Source organism: Myotis davidii, unplaced genomic scaffold (genome assembly GCF_000327345.1).
Source record: "Myotis davidii unplaced genomic scaffold, ASM32734v1 scaffold392, whole genome shotgun sequence".
Taxonomy (NCBI): domain Eukaryota; kingdom Metazoa; phylum Chordata; class Mammalia; order Chiroptera; family Vespertilionidae; genus Myotis; species Myotis davidii.
In genome coordinates, this window is record NW_006284244.1 from 90218 (window position 1) to 105910 (window position 15693).

The 15693-nt window shown below is 38.2% G+C and overlaps 1 protein-coding gene across 1 annotated transcript in view; it reads right to left on the bottom strand.

The window, feature by feature from the left end:
• Positions 1-15693, bottom strand: part of PALLD (palladin, cytoskeletal associated protein) — a 389700-nt gene that overhangs the window by 8376 nt on the left and 365631 nt on the right. The window contains exons 15-17 of the mRNA XM_015568474.1: positions 13502-13651; positions 2854-2948; positions 829-961 (exon numbers count right to left, since the gene is read on the bottom strand). Of these exons, the coding sequence (XP_015423960.1) occupies positions 829-961; positions 2854-2948; positions 13502-13651 (378 nt within the window). The remainder of the gene's footprint in view (positions 1-828; positions 962-2853; positions 2949-13501; positions 13652-15693) is intronic.

The window sequence follows — 15693 nt, forward strand, 5'->3', positions numbered from 1 at the left end:
GGAGCCTAAACAATGTTTCAAAGCCTTATCCACACTGCTTAATCATCACTTGTACTTTTTCATTTCATTTTTCCAGCTTCCTTGCATTATTATAGTGTCACTGGATTTGAAGAGCTTGTTTATAACTAAAGATGTTAACCATTTCTCATGCATTGCAAATGATATACCATGTTTTTTGTTACTATTTTACTCTGCTGTTTTACTTTTTGGTTGTATCAAACTTGTGCATTAAATATAATCATATTCCATTTAAAAAAAAACCTTATCCATATTTAAGAGCTAAATTTTAAATTTAAGATCAATAAGTAATGGGTAAAACAAACAAAAAGTTTTCCAGAGCAGTTTTTAAACATTTTTGCCTTAAGCTCTTTTGAGAAATGGATGAAAGCTTTATCACGCACACTTGTGTACAATTTCAGAGTTCACACATGCAATAAAAACTGGCCTCCCAGAGTTCAGAAGCCCCGCTGTAAAATGGGTGAAAGAAGGCTGTCACTCTCATTTCTCTTAGAAATGACATATGACTGATGAATACATGTATTATTTCAACAAAAGGAGAAAGGATAAAACCTCCCAGGGGCTTTCTAGAATACTGTAAATGGGGCCCTAGGGAACGAACATATTTACTGAACGTTTAAAAGTGAAGGAAAAGAGTGATTCAAAACAGTATATACACATCCTGTACATTTCACTGCTTTTTCTTTCTCTTAAGCTGAAACACATATTAAAGATGTCTATCTTACATAACTTTCCCAAAAGAAACTAAAGAGAAATGGCAATGAGGGGAGAAGGGAGACGATCGACTTATAGACAATAGCAAACTCTTACTTTGCAGTCCATTCTGCAGAGTTTTCCTTCTTGCACAGTCAGGTTTCCAGGAGCCTGCAAGAAGTGAGGTCTGAAGAACCGCTCCTGGATGGGTTCATTTTCATCTCCACTGTCCCTGGATCTAGAACGAGGCCTTAGAACAGGATAAATGGTAGAGAGTAGTTATTTCCAGGCTCTTAGTCATCTGTTGTTTTTCTTTAAAAATAATACATGGGGTAATAATATAATGCCCTTGCCTACCCCCAAGGTTTCTACCCCCAAGGTTTACATATAAAAATATCAGCAAAGCAAAATCTTGTTTCATTTAGAAATTCCTTATAAATTTAATCTGCTAATTGCACATCTTACACATTCTGCTCTCCTAATCTTAAAGCTAGTATAAATCATAAAAAGGGAAATTGGAGAAGATGGGATATTTTATATTAATGTTTTTTACCTAAATAAATACTTTGAAAGCTGTATGAGAAATAGCAGTAGCTGTTGCTCATTTACTTATCACCGATTCTTTTTCAACAGAAATTACTGTAACTTTGTGATTTTAAATGTATGGAAAATTAAGTTTATTATTTTATAAAAATTTAATATCTTTAGAATCAAAATTCCTTCTCATATTAGCCAGGAAAACAAATTGCATTTTAAGGCAGGTTTTCTTTTATATCGGATATCCATGTACTAAAGACATTTTTTTTTTAACTTTCAAATAATGTGCAAACCTCCCAGATCTTGTGCTTCTGTCTTGTTTTTAAGTATGTTGCCAAAGGCATCTTTAAGAGCAATACAATTTTAAAGTAAGGGCAGGGAAGACTTAAGGAGAGCAAGATGTTGAATGCAAATTCTGCCTGTAATCCTTAGAAAGTAAGTTTAAAAACACTTCACTAGAAAAAGTAAGAGTGGAACAAATGAAATATTGGTATAATAGGCTAATGATTATCAGCTTTTTAATATAGTTTACTCTCTAATAATACAGATGTAATTTTTGAACAGAGTGCTTTTCTAGGAAACAGTGGTACATGGGAAAGCTTAGATATATTGAAGACCATAAGAAAAGCAGAAGAAAATAATACAAGAGAATGGATATGCTACTAGATATGTGTGTGTGCAGCCATAGATACAGGCCTAGGACCCTGTGACAGATGTTGCCAGAAACAAGTTAGATTTGCACATGCTTAGGTGCCTGAGTTGGCCTTTTCAAATGTTGCACAAAGGGCTCTGTGGGTCCAATCACATGAGGCCTTATAGACACACCATTGGTTTGGTGCTTACTCAGTTCTTCCTGGTGCCTTCTATGAGCCTAATTTAGTATTTGTTCTTTTCATCAGGGTGTTTGCATCCTGTGGCCTCTAGTTTACTGTCATGCTCCGTGTATAAAATATCTAAATAGGAACCAAGATGACAGACTGGTTCACTTATGATATTCTTTTCTAAGTGCAAATGTGTTATTAAGAAGTAATATCCTTTCCCCAGCCCTGCCCATCAGCATCCTTACATAAACTCAGGGCTACTAGGAATGGAAAGCACGCACTATTAGCAGATATTTGTTGAGCATTTAAAATATGAAAAATATTACCTATAAGGTTATGGTCTAAAATAAACCGTTTTGAATGAAGTATCTGAAAAATGAATTCTCACAAGCCAGCTGGTTTTAAGAAACCTTAGTGGCAGTAGTTGATAATGGTCAATCCATACAGCTCTTGGTTTTGAACATTTGTGTAGCATTTACTGGTATTTTCGTGTCATGTAGAGATGCTGAGTTTTGATTTCCTCATGTATAAAGTGGGCCCTATTTAACAAACTAGTGATGGTGTATCTGAGCAGGCTTAGCACACTTTAGTAAATGTTTGCTCCCTTCCTCTTTCTGAATTGCAAAGTAGCATAGTCAAGGTGCCATAACTGTATACACTTTAAGGCTATATTCACATTCTGTCTTCAACTATGTGATTTTTATGGCCACCATAATTCTAAGAGTGTTGAACTTACAGTAATGAATTAATAGTGACACTTAATGGAAAGGAATATCTGAAATACCTTCTGACATGAGGAAGGCCCGAGGGAGAGCGGGGACTGCGACCTCTCTGGTTGACAGCCTGTACCATTAGCCGTCCCGTACAACTGACGCGGCCCTGTTGGAGACATTGGGAGAAGAAGTTAGTTGCTATGAAAATGACTAACCGTCCATTCTCCCATTCTTCGTAGCAAATCAATGTGCCATGTTAGTAATGACACCGCCCCCTCTCAGAAATGTACTTTGCCTGGGTTCAGTAAGCTTTACTGTTTTATCTGGGATGGTATTTAAAATGACAGCCTCACTGGATTAACTGTGATCTGCTAAGGTCTCCCTAACACATGAAGCCGAGTTGTAAAATACAGCAGCAGGACATCACCGTCCTGTGATGATTCCACTGTCACAGTCAGATAGCTAATTTTGAAGTCAAACTACATGATTTTAGTTTTCTGTTAGATTTTCTCAGTAATATTTAATTTAATAAACATTAGTAGTATCCCTTCCCAAAACCACATATTAAAAGAGATGGTGGCATGATAACATGAGCATTACGAAATAAGTATGCACAGGGATGACAAGGAGAGCACGATGAGTATGGGATGCCTTGTTTGCATGAAATGAACATGTTTGAGATTTAAAGACCGGAAGCAAGTTAAGTACCTAAAATGTGTGGGTCATAAGGGCCTATCTAATGAAAAGCTATATTTTATCTCTGAAATTTGGCAGCTGAAAATTTGATAAATGCTGTCATATGGATAGACAAAATATTTACAAGACCCAGATGACATGAATAAATCACCCACTGTTACTCTGGCTTTTTGTTTTAGCCCTTTCTCCTAAATTTTCCCTCACTATTACAAGCAGAATAGCAAACTAGATGATTTTTTCCCTCCACCGTCTCAGCTCCCAGGAGAATGAGCAGATGTACTTATAAGTTCAGATAATGGTCAAAAGGGAACAGCCAGGAAGGACAAACGAGAAGCCAATTTATCATGGATTAGACAAGGGAATTCTATCTCAAGGTTGAAGAGTAGCCCCCATGTGCCTTTATAGTCAAAATTTACCATTGACTCCTATTTTCATTCCAAATTGCCAATGCAGACAGGTTGCAGAAGCAAGAGTTGCTCCGTATGGTTTGAAGAACTGCTTTCCGAGTTCTCCCTGAGAGTGGGCTGGCATGAGGGCAAGGACACTGGTAGAGGGAACATAGGAAAGAACCCATAGCAGGGTGCAGGGAGCGGCAGGGACCCAGGTAGTGGGGTCTCCAGATCTTCCCAGAGCTAGGACTTCTCGAGGGCCATTACCACGTAGAAAAGGCAGAGGGGTATAATATGGACAAGAGGAATGTAATAGACAGGAGAAGAATCAGGAATTGCCAAATAGAATGAGGTGGTCATATGAAGCACTCTCAAGTAGTCTTTATACCATTAGATATGTAAATTCCTCTAGCACTCACAATATTTGCTGTCAAGGTCACAGTTAAAACATGACTTTCCCTGAAAATTTCCAGGGAGACATGAAGCATAACATTATCAAGAGGAATTATTTCTAGCTTATATTAATTGTAGCTGAAGTTCAGGCCGCATCATATAAATTCTCGTGTGCTGAGTTCTTGGCAAACACTTGATTCCCTAAGCTACCTTGAAATCTGAAAATTAATTTCATCTAACCCTTTCAAATCTATACCTGCCATAGAAATCTAGATGTGATTTGCTTAGAAGACACCCATCATAATTACTGTCTGATGCAACCTGGTAGGTACTTTAACAAATGAACAGGTAAGAGCCATGATTCTTTTTGGAGCCTGAGGACAAGATAGTGTATGGTTTGTTCTATACAAATACCTTAAACTGTACTGACATATGGGATATGGCTTCCTTATTGTTTGTTTTGCCGCTTACAAATAATTTTACTTTGGATAGATTAAGAGAAATTTGCATAATCTGGATAGATTTTCTTCCTTGTGGTTTAAAACCCAGAGGATCCACAAAGGAAGTTAATATTAACTAATCATTTATGTAAGTTAGAAAAAAAATCCTCTAGCCTCGATTTGAGTCTTGGCTTTCTTAAAACTTTGAGCAAATCACTGATTTTATTTAAGCCTTTGTTTCTTCTGTAAAAACTGGGGTCTGGCTTATAAGGATCTTGTGAAGATTAATGATATACCCGAAGATGATACTGTAAATATCAAATGGTACAGTAATCCACCAGGAATACATTCCAAGACCCCCAATGGATAGTACCAAACTCTATGTATACTGTGTTTTTTTCCCTATACATATACCTTTGATAAAGTTTAATTTATAAATTAGGAATAGTAAGAGGTTAACAATGCAACAGTTATAACAGTATACTGTAATAAAAGTTATATGAATGTAGTCTCTCAGAATATCTTGTACTTTATGTACAGTGTGAACATGCTGGACAAAGGGATGATTCATGTCCCGGTGGGGCAGAGTAGGACATCACACTACTCAGGTGAAACTGTTAGCTTATGAGTCATTTCTGAAATTTCCCATTTAATATTTTTGGACCACAGTGACTGTGGATAAAGGGGACTACTGTACCTGACGTCATAAATTATCATTATGAAATTCACTATTACGGCATTGTGTCACTAAGGGCCTGAGACATTATATGTGCATGGACAAGGTGATTTTTAGGGTCCCAGCAGCTTGGCTGACTCCAATCTAATTTTCCAAGTGAATGTACTTTAAGGTATGCTCTTACCTCCTTTTTTTGGATTCTTTCAACTACCTCTTTAACCAATGCCTCCCCTGCCCCTCAGTGCTCTTAATGCTGGGATGAGCCCCAGGCATCTTTGTATGACACTCCCTAGCTCTGGAGTCAGTCTGGGTTTGTAAACCAGTTTTGTCCTTTATTGTTGAATGACTTCAGACAGGTAACTGGCTAAGTTTCTTTATCTGTAAAATAGAACCATTTAGTTAATCCCTCATGGATTCTTATGAAGATTAAATGAGTTAATAGGTATAAAATACTTGGTGTACTGTGTTTTACATGTACTCAATGCTCTAAATGTTGACTATAGCTATAATAATAACAACCAGATGGATATGAAGCATCCCTTAGAATTGTTTTAAGTACAATGTTTTCTTCATGTAATGGAGTTCTGTCCCTCTCTCTGTCTCCTGCCCCCCCCAGCCCCTCCCAATTAGGATATAATTTACTCCAAAGGAAAAAAAAATACTCTTATTACAGGGGACAGAATATGTGGAGAGGAGATCAACCTTTTTAACTTTTGCTGGTGTTTTAAAAGTGCCAAGCACACAGGAAGATTCAGGTGTTGGTTTTTGGGAGGGCTGCGTTTGAGGTAGGAGATGAAAGAAAGATACTTTACTTCACTCTAACCATTTGATGATGTTTAGGGTAAGCTCTGCCTCCTGTCCTCTCAAAAAAATAAATAGGATAAACAGGGTGGCATCCTACTCTAAACATTACACAGTTCTACAGTGTTTTCATTGCTATCTCTTAGAACCATATACATAACTACTGCCACAGATATTTCCCAAATTTAAGAAAAAGGAATGTCACCTTTTTACTCCTACATCATTCTTTACTTCTGAACATAAAGGGGAAAGGTATGGTCTTGAGGGGGCAGACTTATTAGTTTGATAATACAGTATTGGTTAACTACAGGGTGGGCCAAATGTAGGTTTACAGTTGTGAGTACATAAAACAGTTTGTTGTATTATTATTTATTAATCATTGTATTATTTTCTATATGAACTGTAAACCTTATTTTGCCACCACCCTGTATATTCCTAAATCAATAAATGACCTCCTGGTCATTTAACAAACATCCAAACTAACAAGATGTGTAATTTTAACATTTGAAAGAAAAAATCCAGAATTCAGTGAAGCACTTTTGAAAAGATGCCTCTAGTGTGCACAATTGAAAGTGCAGGTTTTTAAGTCTGAACGTTTTACTTATGAAGATTGATCATACAACATTAGCATTAGGTAATTTTAATCATACCAATGTGCCAGTTAATGCTGGTAATCATCATAATTAGAAGGCTCTGCTGCACATTAATGCTACTACATTTGCTGTTAACTTTCATTTCTTTCTGCTTTATTAACACATCTATACTATTAATAGAGGAATATGCAAATTGTCAGGGACGCCATCACAGTAACAGTAAGGACTGAACAGCAGGCTGTGTGGGGCGACCAGGCTGTCGGGGGGTGGGGGCAGTTAGGGGTGATCAGACAGGAGCCAGCAGTCCCTGATTGTGAGAGGGATGTCTGACTGCCGGTTTAGGCCTGATCAGGCCTAAACCGGCAGTTGGACATCCCTCGAGGGGTCCAGGATTGGAGAGGGTGCAGGCTGGGCTGAGGGAACACCCCTCCCCCCCCACCCCCCTGCACGAATTTTGTGCACCGGGCCTCTAGTGAAGTAATAATGGAAGTGAATATTTAAAGTGAAGATTAAAACGAGTCAAGCAACCTTATAATGCTAAAACAAAACACAATTAACAAACTATCTTTTAAAATTTAACTCAGCTGTGTGTTCCTTTTCTCTTTCAAACAAATCCACCGTTTAAAGGCACAGTACAAGTAATAAGTTTGAATTCTTAAAGGGATTCTGTATTAAAACATCCAGCTTGTAAAGATTGTTTGATGCCTCATGCAAGGCCAATTATTTATAGAACATGCAAATAACATTTATATTTCCTTTTTTGTGAAATGTAACTTGTGGCACACAGATCTTCATAAAAGCTTGCCACTTGTATACATAATGCAATTTGAGGAAACATCAAACTGCAAAACAGCCATTCCAAAATCCAAGTGTGATGCAGAGTAACCTAGCAACACAACAAAACAAAGTAAAACATTCGTGTTTAGATTTAGCTGTGTCTTATACACAGGATTACTGTCTAAAGTAAATTGTATTTGTGATCCTCATTTTGGCATTATGCTTGGTGCAACACTGCACAATCACTCATCATTTCACTTAACAATGGGATCGTTTGGCCTCTTAGGAATTGCCTGAGCGGCACACATCGCGAATGATACAGAGTCTAGTGTATGGTTAGGGCTGCACAATTTGGATGTAGTCAGCAATACCTAATGTAGTTCTTAGTCCCCAAAGATTAACCCCGGTGGAAAAATATTCTGCTGTACTGTAGTGTTTTCCTCTTTCTTTGGTTCTCACCCTTTCTCTCATTATTTCCCACTGCTCAGGAAAACTCTGCCGTCTGTGTTCCATTATGAACCAGTTTTTCCACTCCAGCCTTTTCCTCTCTCCCTTGGTCATTTCATACCATGTAGGCTACAGTGTACCAGGAAGAATAGGTGTAGTTGTCTCCCTTTCAAACCCAAATACTTTAATAATGTTAAACATATTTCAGATAACCACAGGGCATCAAGGAAACAGAGTCAACCTCAGTTTTCTGTTGACTACATATATGCTTTTGGGATTAGTATGTATCTCGAAAAATTTAGGTTTTTCTTTTGAATTTTTTTCAGTGCTGACTGTCATGCTTCTTTTAAATCATGGTTTAATTCACAAATTATAAGAATGGCAAAATACTTTAGTATACAGTAACAGATGTTATAAAGTTGAGATTATGACACTATTAAACATTTCTATTACAGTATTCCTAAAGCAACAAATAACTATGCCAAGGGTTAGGTAGAAAAATGGTCTGCCACTTGTCATGGTTTAAATACTTATGCTTTGGCCCTAACCAGTTTGGCTTAGTGAATAGAGCGCCAGCCTGCAGACCAAAGGATTCCGGGTTCGATTCTGGTCAAGGGCACACACCTTGGTTGCAGGCTCCTTCCTGGCTTGGGCCCTGGTCAGGGCTTGTGCAGGAGGCAACCAATGGTTGTGTTTCTCTCTGTCTTTCACTTTCCCTAAAAATCAGTGGAAAAATATCCTCAGTGAGGACTAACAAAAAATACTTATGCTTTATTTTTCTAATGGTAGTGAAGTTAAACAATTTCTAGGTGACAACTCACAAAATCTACATCTGTCATATTTGGACATATCTGCCACTGAAGTCCCCAAGATAGAGGAGTTGGCAACATACTCAGAAACTTGGCACAGCAACTACTACCAAGTGCTATAAATATTCTCTCACAACGTTTTCAATTTTAGGAATAAATGCCCACTTTTAGCATTTCCTCAGATGGCCTTCCTGAGTTTCCCCTCCTATGTCTGCCTTTGGTCATTTAGATAGAAAAAGAGATTTTTAGCCCAACCCTTTTAATTAGAATAATGGTCCAATCCACTAACCTGGGGATTCTAGATATTAGGAACTGCTCTGGTGGCTGACCACTGGGGCTTTTTGACTCTTGCTCCCCGAGAGCAGTCATATTACTATTTGCTTTATCACAGGAGAATTGGGATGTTCTGTGAGAAGGGCTGGGCTTGTGGCTACCCGAGGTAAATGGGTCCACTTCTTTCTTTGTCTTCTCATCAAAGGGGAGTCAAGTCAAAGCACCAGTGAGGGTTCAATGGGGCTCCTCCTGGACCGGGTAGAGCGGCAGAGCTCTCTGCAGCCTAAATGAGGGCAGCGAGGCTCTCTTTGGTGCCTTCTCTTGGTCCTAAGTGTGCCGGGAGCAGAGAGCAGCTGCTGTCTTCTTGTGTGGCCCCTGTCAGCTGTGCTGTGGGCGTGGCCCCACGCTAGCTCAGGGCTCTCTCTACCGAAGCCCACAGCTGTGGCAGAGCCATGTCTGCTGCCTTATTCCTTTCCCATGGGGGTGGTAAAAAGGAAAAGCCAGGAGGTCAGAAGACCACACATCAGCAACATTTTGGGTAGAAATTCTATCCCAAACTGACTTGTTTACTCTCTAATGGTATTGTGGGAGGAGGGCACCTAGAAACAGACAGACTGACCCTTTACATCCTGGTTCCTCAGGCTTCTGCCACCTCTTTGGGCTGCTTCTCTAAGACAGGGTTAATGGTGTCTTTGAATTAAAATAATGACAATAACTAGCATTTATTGGAAGTGAAATATGTGCCAGGTAAACTGAGTGCTTTACATATATTATTGAAACCAATCTACACAAATAAAAGAGAAAGATGCAAATTGACCATACCTTCACAATGCCACCACCCAATCAGGAGTGAGTATGCAAATTAACCCAACAAAGATGGCAGGTTAATTTCCATACACAGGCGCCGGGGGCAGGACGCTTGCGTCATTGCCATGGTGACAACGCAGGCGTTCCGCACCACCCCAGCTGCTCGGGGCCTCTGGGCAGCATGGGAAAGTGCCTCTGGGCCGGAGCGAAAGCAGTGCCAGCAGCCAGGGGAAGGAAGGCCCATTCTTACACGAATCTTCATGCATGGGGCCTCTAGTCTATATATATAAAAGCCTAAATGGCCGAACCGGTCGCTATGACATGCACTGACTACCAGGGGGCAGACACTCAATGCAGGAGCTGCCCCCGTAGTCAGTGCACTCCCACAGCGGGAGCACTGCTGAGCTGACTGATGGGCGCCAGAGGCCGGGCTCACGGCTGGCAAGCACAGTTGCAGTGGCGTGAGCCTCTCCTCCTTCCACAGTAGTGCTACTGAGTGACGGGAGCAATGGGGCAGGATTAGTGGTAGTGGCATGGTGCCCGGCCCGGGCTTGGGCTCCTCCCTGGCCGCCTGCCGCTTTGCGCACTACTACATCCCTTGGGGGATGTTCGGCCCAAACTGAACCCTGCAGGGATCGGTCAGAAACCAGCAGTCCAACATCCTCCAAGGGTCCCGGATTGCCAGAGGGCGCAGGCTAGGCTGAGAGACCCCGCCAGTGCACGAATCTGTGCACTGGACATCTAGTATTATTATAATTTCATAGAAGAGGAACAGAGAGGTTAAGTGACTTGCTGAAGGTCACACAGGTCAGGAGTGGCAGAGCTAGAACTCCAACTCAGGTCTGGTTGCTGCTAAAGTTTTGTGCTTTTAACCTTTGGACTATCCAGCCTCTAGGCTTTTCAGTACCTTCTTTTGGTTTTTATCCCTTCCTCCTTTTCCTTGTTTCCAAGGGGAATTAATCTTTAGCAGCCCTCTTTTATCTAGTGACCCATCATAGTTCAAATGCTCAGAGACCCTTGAGGTGGGGCTGCTGTCTTCATCTCTGCATACTTTCACGGGCACTGCACAGGGAGGCCTTCTCCTTTACAACTTTTTTACATGTGAAAATTCATTAGTGTAATTTGAAGAAGACGAGAAGTAGACTCATAATCAGAGTTTTAAATTGCTTACTCCAGTAACTGCTCAACACATTTGCCAGGGAAACCATAGCAGGATCCCAGTACTGTTTATGTTTAAGGGATACAGTTAATTCTGTCTCCTTAATATATCCCAGCCTTCCTAGGGGAAAGAGGAATAAAGAACCCAACAGAAAGAAACATTTTAGATTTTTGTTGAGTTCTCCACTTTTAAGTAGGCAGAGAACTAAAAATTGAAATTTGTTAATAGTCAAGGAAACATACTGAAAATATAGTAAGAAAAAAAAAGTAGGTTCCACTTTTGTTCCCTCAAATACACCAAAAATGAATACAAATAAACATTAACGTAACTTTTCAGTAAAGGTTGTGATTTTGACTATTTTTCAAGGTGATAGCCATGTAAGTCATTGATTGAAACATTAGAACCTTGAGAAAGTGCACTACCTTGGAAACTGTCCCCTGACACTGAAGAGTTTGCTGTGCTCTGTCACAACCTAATTGGTAGATGATTTGAGGTTCATTCTAATCTTAGTATTACCTTAGAAATATATCTTTATACAAAAAGGTGCTATTAGGATAGGAGGACACTGAATGAACTTACACATTTGTAAAATTTGCTAAAATTATCTTTCATTTTCTGACAATATTTCCTTAAAAAGAAATATGGTATGACTGGAATGTTAAAAAATGATTTCAGAACAACCTCTTGAAAACTGTTAACTTTAGCTTCCTTTTTTTTTTCTTAAAAAAAGGCATATTATTTACATGACTTCAACTTCTTAATCATTTTTGTGTCCCCAGCATAGTGCCTAAAATATATAAGGTATTCAATAAAAAAGGATTTGCAGTTTTGGAATGATAACATGATACCCAGGTTGCCGCCTATTAAATTCTAAGCAGTCAATTGATTTTTTGGTCCTAAAACAAGAGAAAACAATTGGATGGAAACAAACAAAAAATCCTGAATGCTATAGTAGTCCCCCCTTACCTGTAGGAGATCCCTTCCAAGACCCCCAGTGGATACCAGAAACCATGGTTAATACCAACACTGTATATACTATGCTTTTCCTCTACATCAGTGGTTCTCAACCTTTCTAATGCCGCGACTCTTTAATACAGTTCCTCATGTTGTGGTGCCCCCCCCCCAGCCATAAAATTATTTTCGTTGCTACTTCATAACTGTAATTTTGCTACTGTTATGAATCGTAATGTAAATATCTGATATGCAGGATGTATTTTCATTGTTACAAATTGAACATAATTAAAGCATAGTGATTAATCACAAAAAATACGTAATTATATGTGTTTTCTGATGATCTTAGGAGACCCCTGTGAAAGGGTCGTTTGACCCCCAAAGGGGTGGCGACCCACAGGTTGAGAACCGCTGCTCTATACTCACACCTATGATTACATTTAATTTGTAAATTAGGTACAGTAAGCAATTAGTGACAATAATTTTATACTATAATAAAAGTTATGTGAATGTGATTTCTCAAAAAATCTTATTGTGCTGGACAAAGGGGTGATTCATGTCCCAGGCAGGACAGCATAAGATTTCATCACACTGCTTAGAAGGGCGTGAAATTTAAAGCTTATGAATTATTTCTGGAATTTTCCATTTAATATTTTTGGACTGCATTGACCACTGGTAACTGAATCTGCAGATTAGAGGGGACTCCTTTATATTGGTACTATCAGAATTATGATTTACACTTATACATTATTTAAATCCCATTGATTTCAGTGTGGGTATATATTTTAAATATTGTACTTTTTTGTTTTTCACTATAGCATAATACACACAACTCATCTTTTTCTCCTTTTTTTCACTTCATAGACTTAATCCTATCTGAACTGATATATGATTTGTATTTTTTACTGGCTTATTTTCTGTCTCAGTACTTTGTCTTGCCTATCACCTATATCATAGGTGTACATATTAGGCCCTTGGTAGTATGGAAAGAAGGCACATCTGCACCAGAATTACTCATATCGAAAAACCCCTGGTGGAATAAATAAATACTCATGAAAAAAAAATTTTTTCTACTCCTTCAAACGGAGATGCTGTAGAAATTGGGAAAATAGTTTTAAATCAAACAGTTCCTCTGTTCAAATAAATGTCTGTAAGCTCTAGACAGCTGACCCCTTCCCTCATTTGAAATCTCCATATAACTTCTGACTCACCCAAGCTAATAGCCTCCTGTTGACTAGAAACCTCAATGATAACACAGTCAATTAACACATGTTTTGTGTGTTATCTGTGTTATGTACTGTATTCTTAAATACAGTAAGCCAGAGAAAAGAAGATGTTATTAAGAAATCATAAGAGAAAATACATTTACTACAATTACTGACAACAAACAAAAAACCAACACCACCACCAAACACACAGATAAGTGGACCTGTGCCGTCCAAACCTGTGTTATTCAAAGGTCAGCTGCACACAGAACTGAAGCAAGACCTGTATATACCCTTCTTTACCTGAGGGTTTGCAGCCATAATGGTGTAGTTTCCATCATCATCTAGGGTGGAGGCTGTGGTGTGGAGAGAGCACATCCCATCAAGATCTCTTTGAATGATGTAGTGATCATTCTTGGGAGAGATCTGCTTTCCATCTTTAAACCAGTAGATCTGTGAAAAGAAACAAGATTAAAAATTAAGGGTGTGTGTAGCACTGTTTGGGGGACTGATAAATAACAACTGTGTAGTCTGCAGAGCTGATCTGAGTTTTCACTTTCAAATGCTAATTGGAACATCTGAATAGGCAATTGAATTTTAAGTGAAAAGAGTAGGTAATAAGCAAATTTAATTATATTTTAGTTTTAAAAAATTAAATATTCGCCTTTTACTTTTTAATTATGTAAGTAGGTATTTACAGTCATATATTATTTTTCTTTTTGCTTCTTTCTAATCGCAAATGTACTCAATTAGAAGGTAGTACTTGTACAGTGAAGGTAAAAGGGTTATTTTAGAAAACACAAACAGACCCAAAACTCTAATCATTCCACTGAACCATGTTAGACACTAAAATGGTGGGGAGGAGGCAGGCAGCAGTTCAGGGCTGGTGGCGGGTGGAACTCTACTGCTTTAATTCCAGATCAGGAGCATATGACCAAAGGTTCAAACTTTGCCAGGTCTTCCACTATGTTAAAGAAAACACGATAGTATTTAAATGTAACAATTTTCAATAATATTTTAACTTGGGTTGGTAGAAAATTAAATGCAAAAAATAAAGTAAAAATGAATCTTGGTGAAATAAATATTTAAATGGTTATGACATCTTCTGTAGATCCTCCTTCCTTCCTTCACTGGTCAATGGATCGCTCATGATTTTTGATTATAATTTCTGAACTACACAGTTGAAAGACAGCCCTAATATAATTGAAATGCTGCACTAATGCCTACCCACCTCCAGACTAACTGGTAGGGAAGGAAATAAATCACTCCGTTTTTAAGCCACAGTAAGTTCTTTGTTGTCAGTTTTGTTCCTTGCAACCAAAAGCATTCCTAACAGATGAAAACTCCTATAGAGCCTTCAGCTTTCAATGCCACACTGGCATTGAAATTCAACTCCTGGTCAGAGCTTTTGAATCTGAAAAATCTTTTTGGAATGTCCACTTCAAAACATAGGAAAAGGCCTGAAACATACAGCACTAAATAAGTGCATGAATACCCAGGGTCTGACTGCTATAACTCTTCCAACCTCTATTTTTCAATTAGCTCCTCATTTACAGAAACTATTTTTAGTCTCCAGAACCTAAAAATTAATCAACTAGACTAATAACTTTAGTTCTAAAAAATTAAACTATATAAAGCATTATACTTCATAATTATCATACTCAACTTAGTGGTTCCATGATTGCGGATGGAACAGAGAAGCTGTAATTAGTATTCAGTTCTTCCAAGTCATTTCTTTCCTTTAATTGTATTTTTCACCTCCATTATACTTGGAATACAACTTTCAAATGAAATTTAAGAAACAGTTCGAAAATTTTACCAAGACTACTGTTTAGTCTTCTCATGTCTCAGAACAAGCATGTCAAGGGCATAATACATTTTTAAAAACATAGTGAGTGTTCCATACTTTAATAATCTTAATTTATATATCATGCAGGAAAAAAAGAGCAATTCTTCATTAAACCAGGGAGAGAAGAAAAGAATGGCAATGAGGGAAGGAGGGAGGAAAAAAAGAAGGAAGGATGAAGAAGAAAATCTAAAAGTTCTAAAAAAAAATTAAGCCTTTTAAAGCCAAGAAATATTTAAACTTGTACTAGAAAAAACACAGTTCTGTTATTTACAATAGCCCATCTTCAAGTTGAACATAATATCCTTTAAGGACAGGAATCAGTAATCTTAGAACTACATCAGTGATCTTAAGCACTGATTAATGTTTAACATAGGATCTTTTATGAATATTATGGAAGTTCAAGATATAATTTCTTACTCAGTTTCATTCATAAGCTGCAAGTTTATTTTTAATGCATGCATTTGGCATCATGTGTGTGAATACACAGCAATTACCAAAATTATGCCAAGAACATAATAAAGAAGTTTTCTCTAATAACAGTTTATTTAGAAGTCTCCTTTTGTTAGGGGTGGATTGGGTTGAAACTTTAAGGCTTTTTTTGTTCTATGTTTCTCTGACTATGGGCTTAGAATTTGGTTTTAGGGAA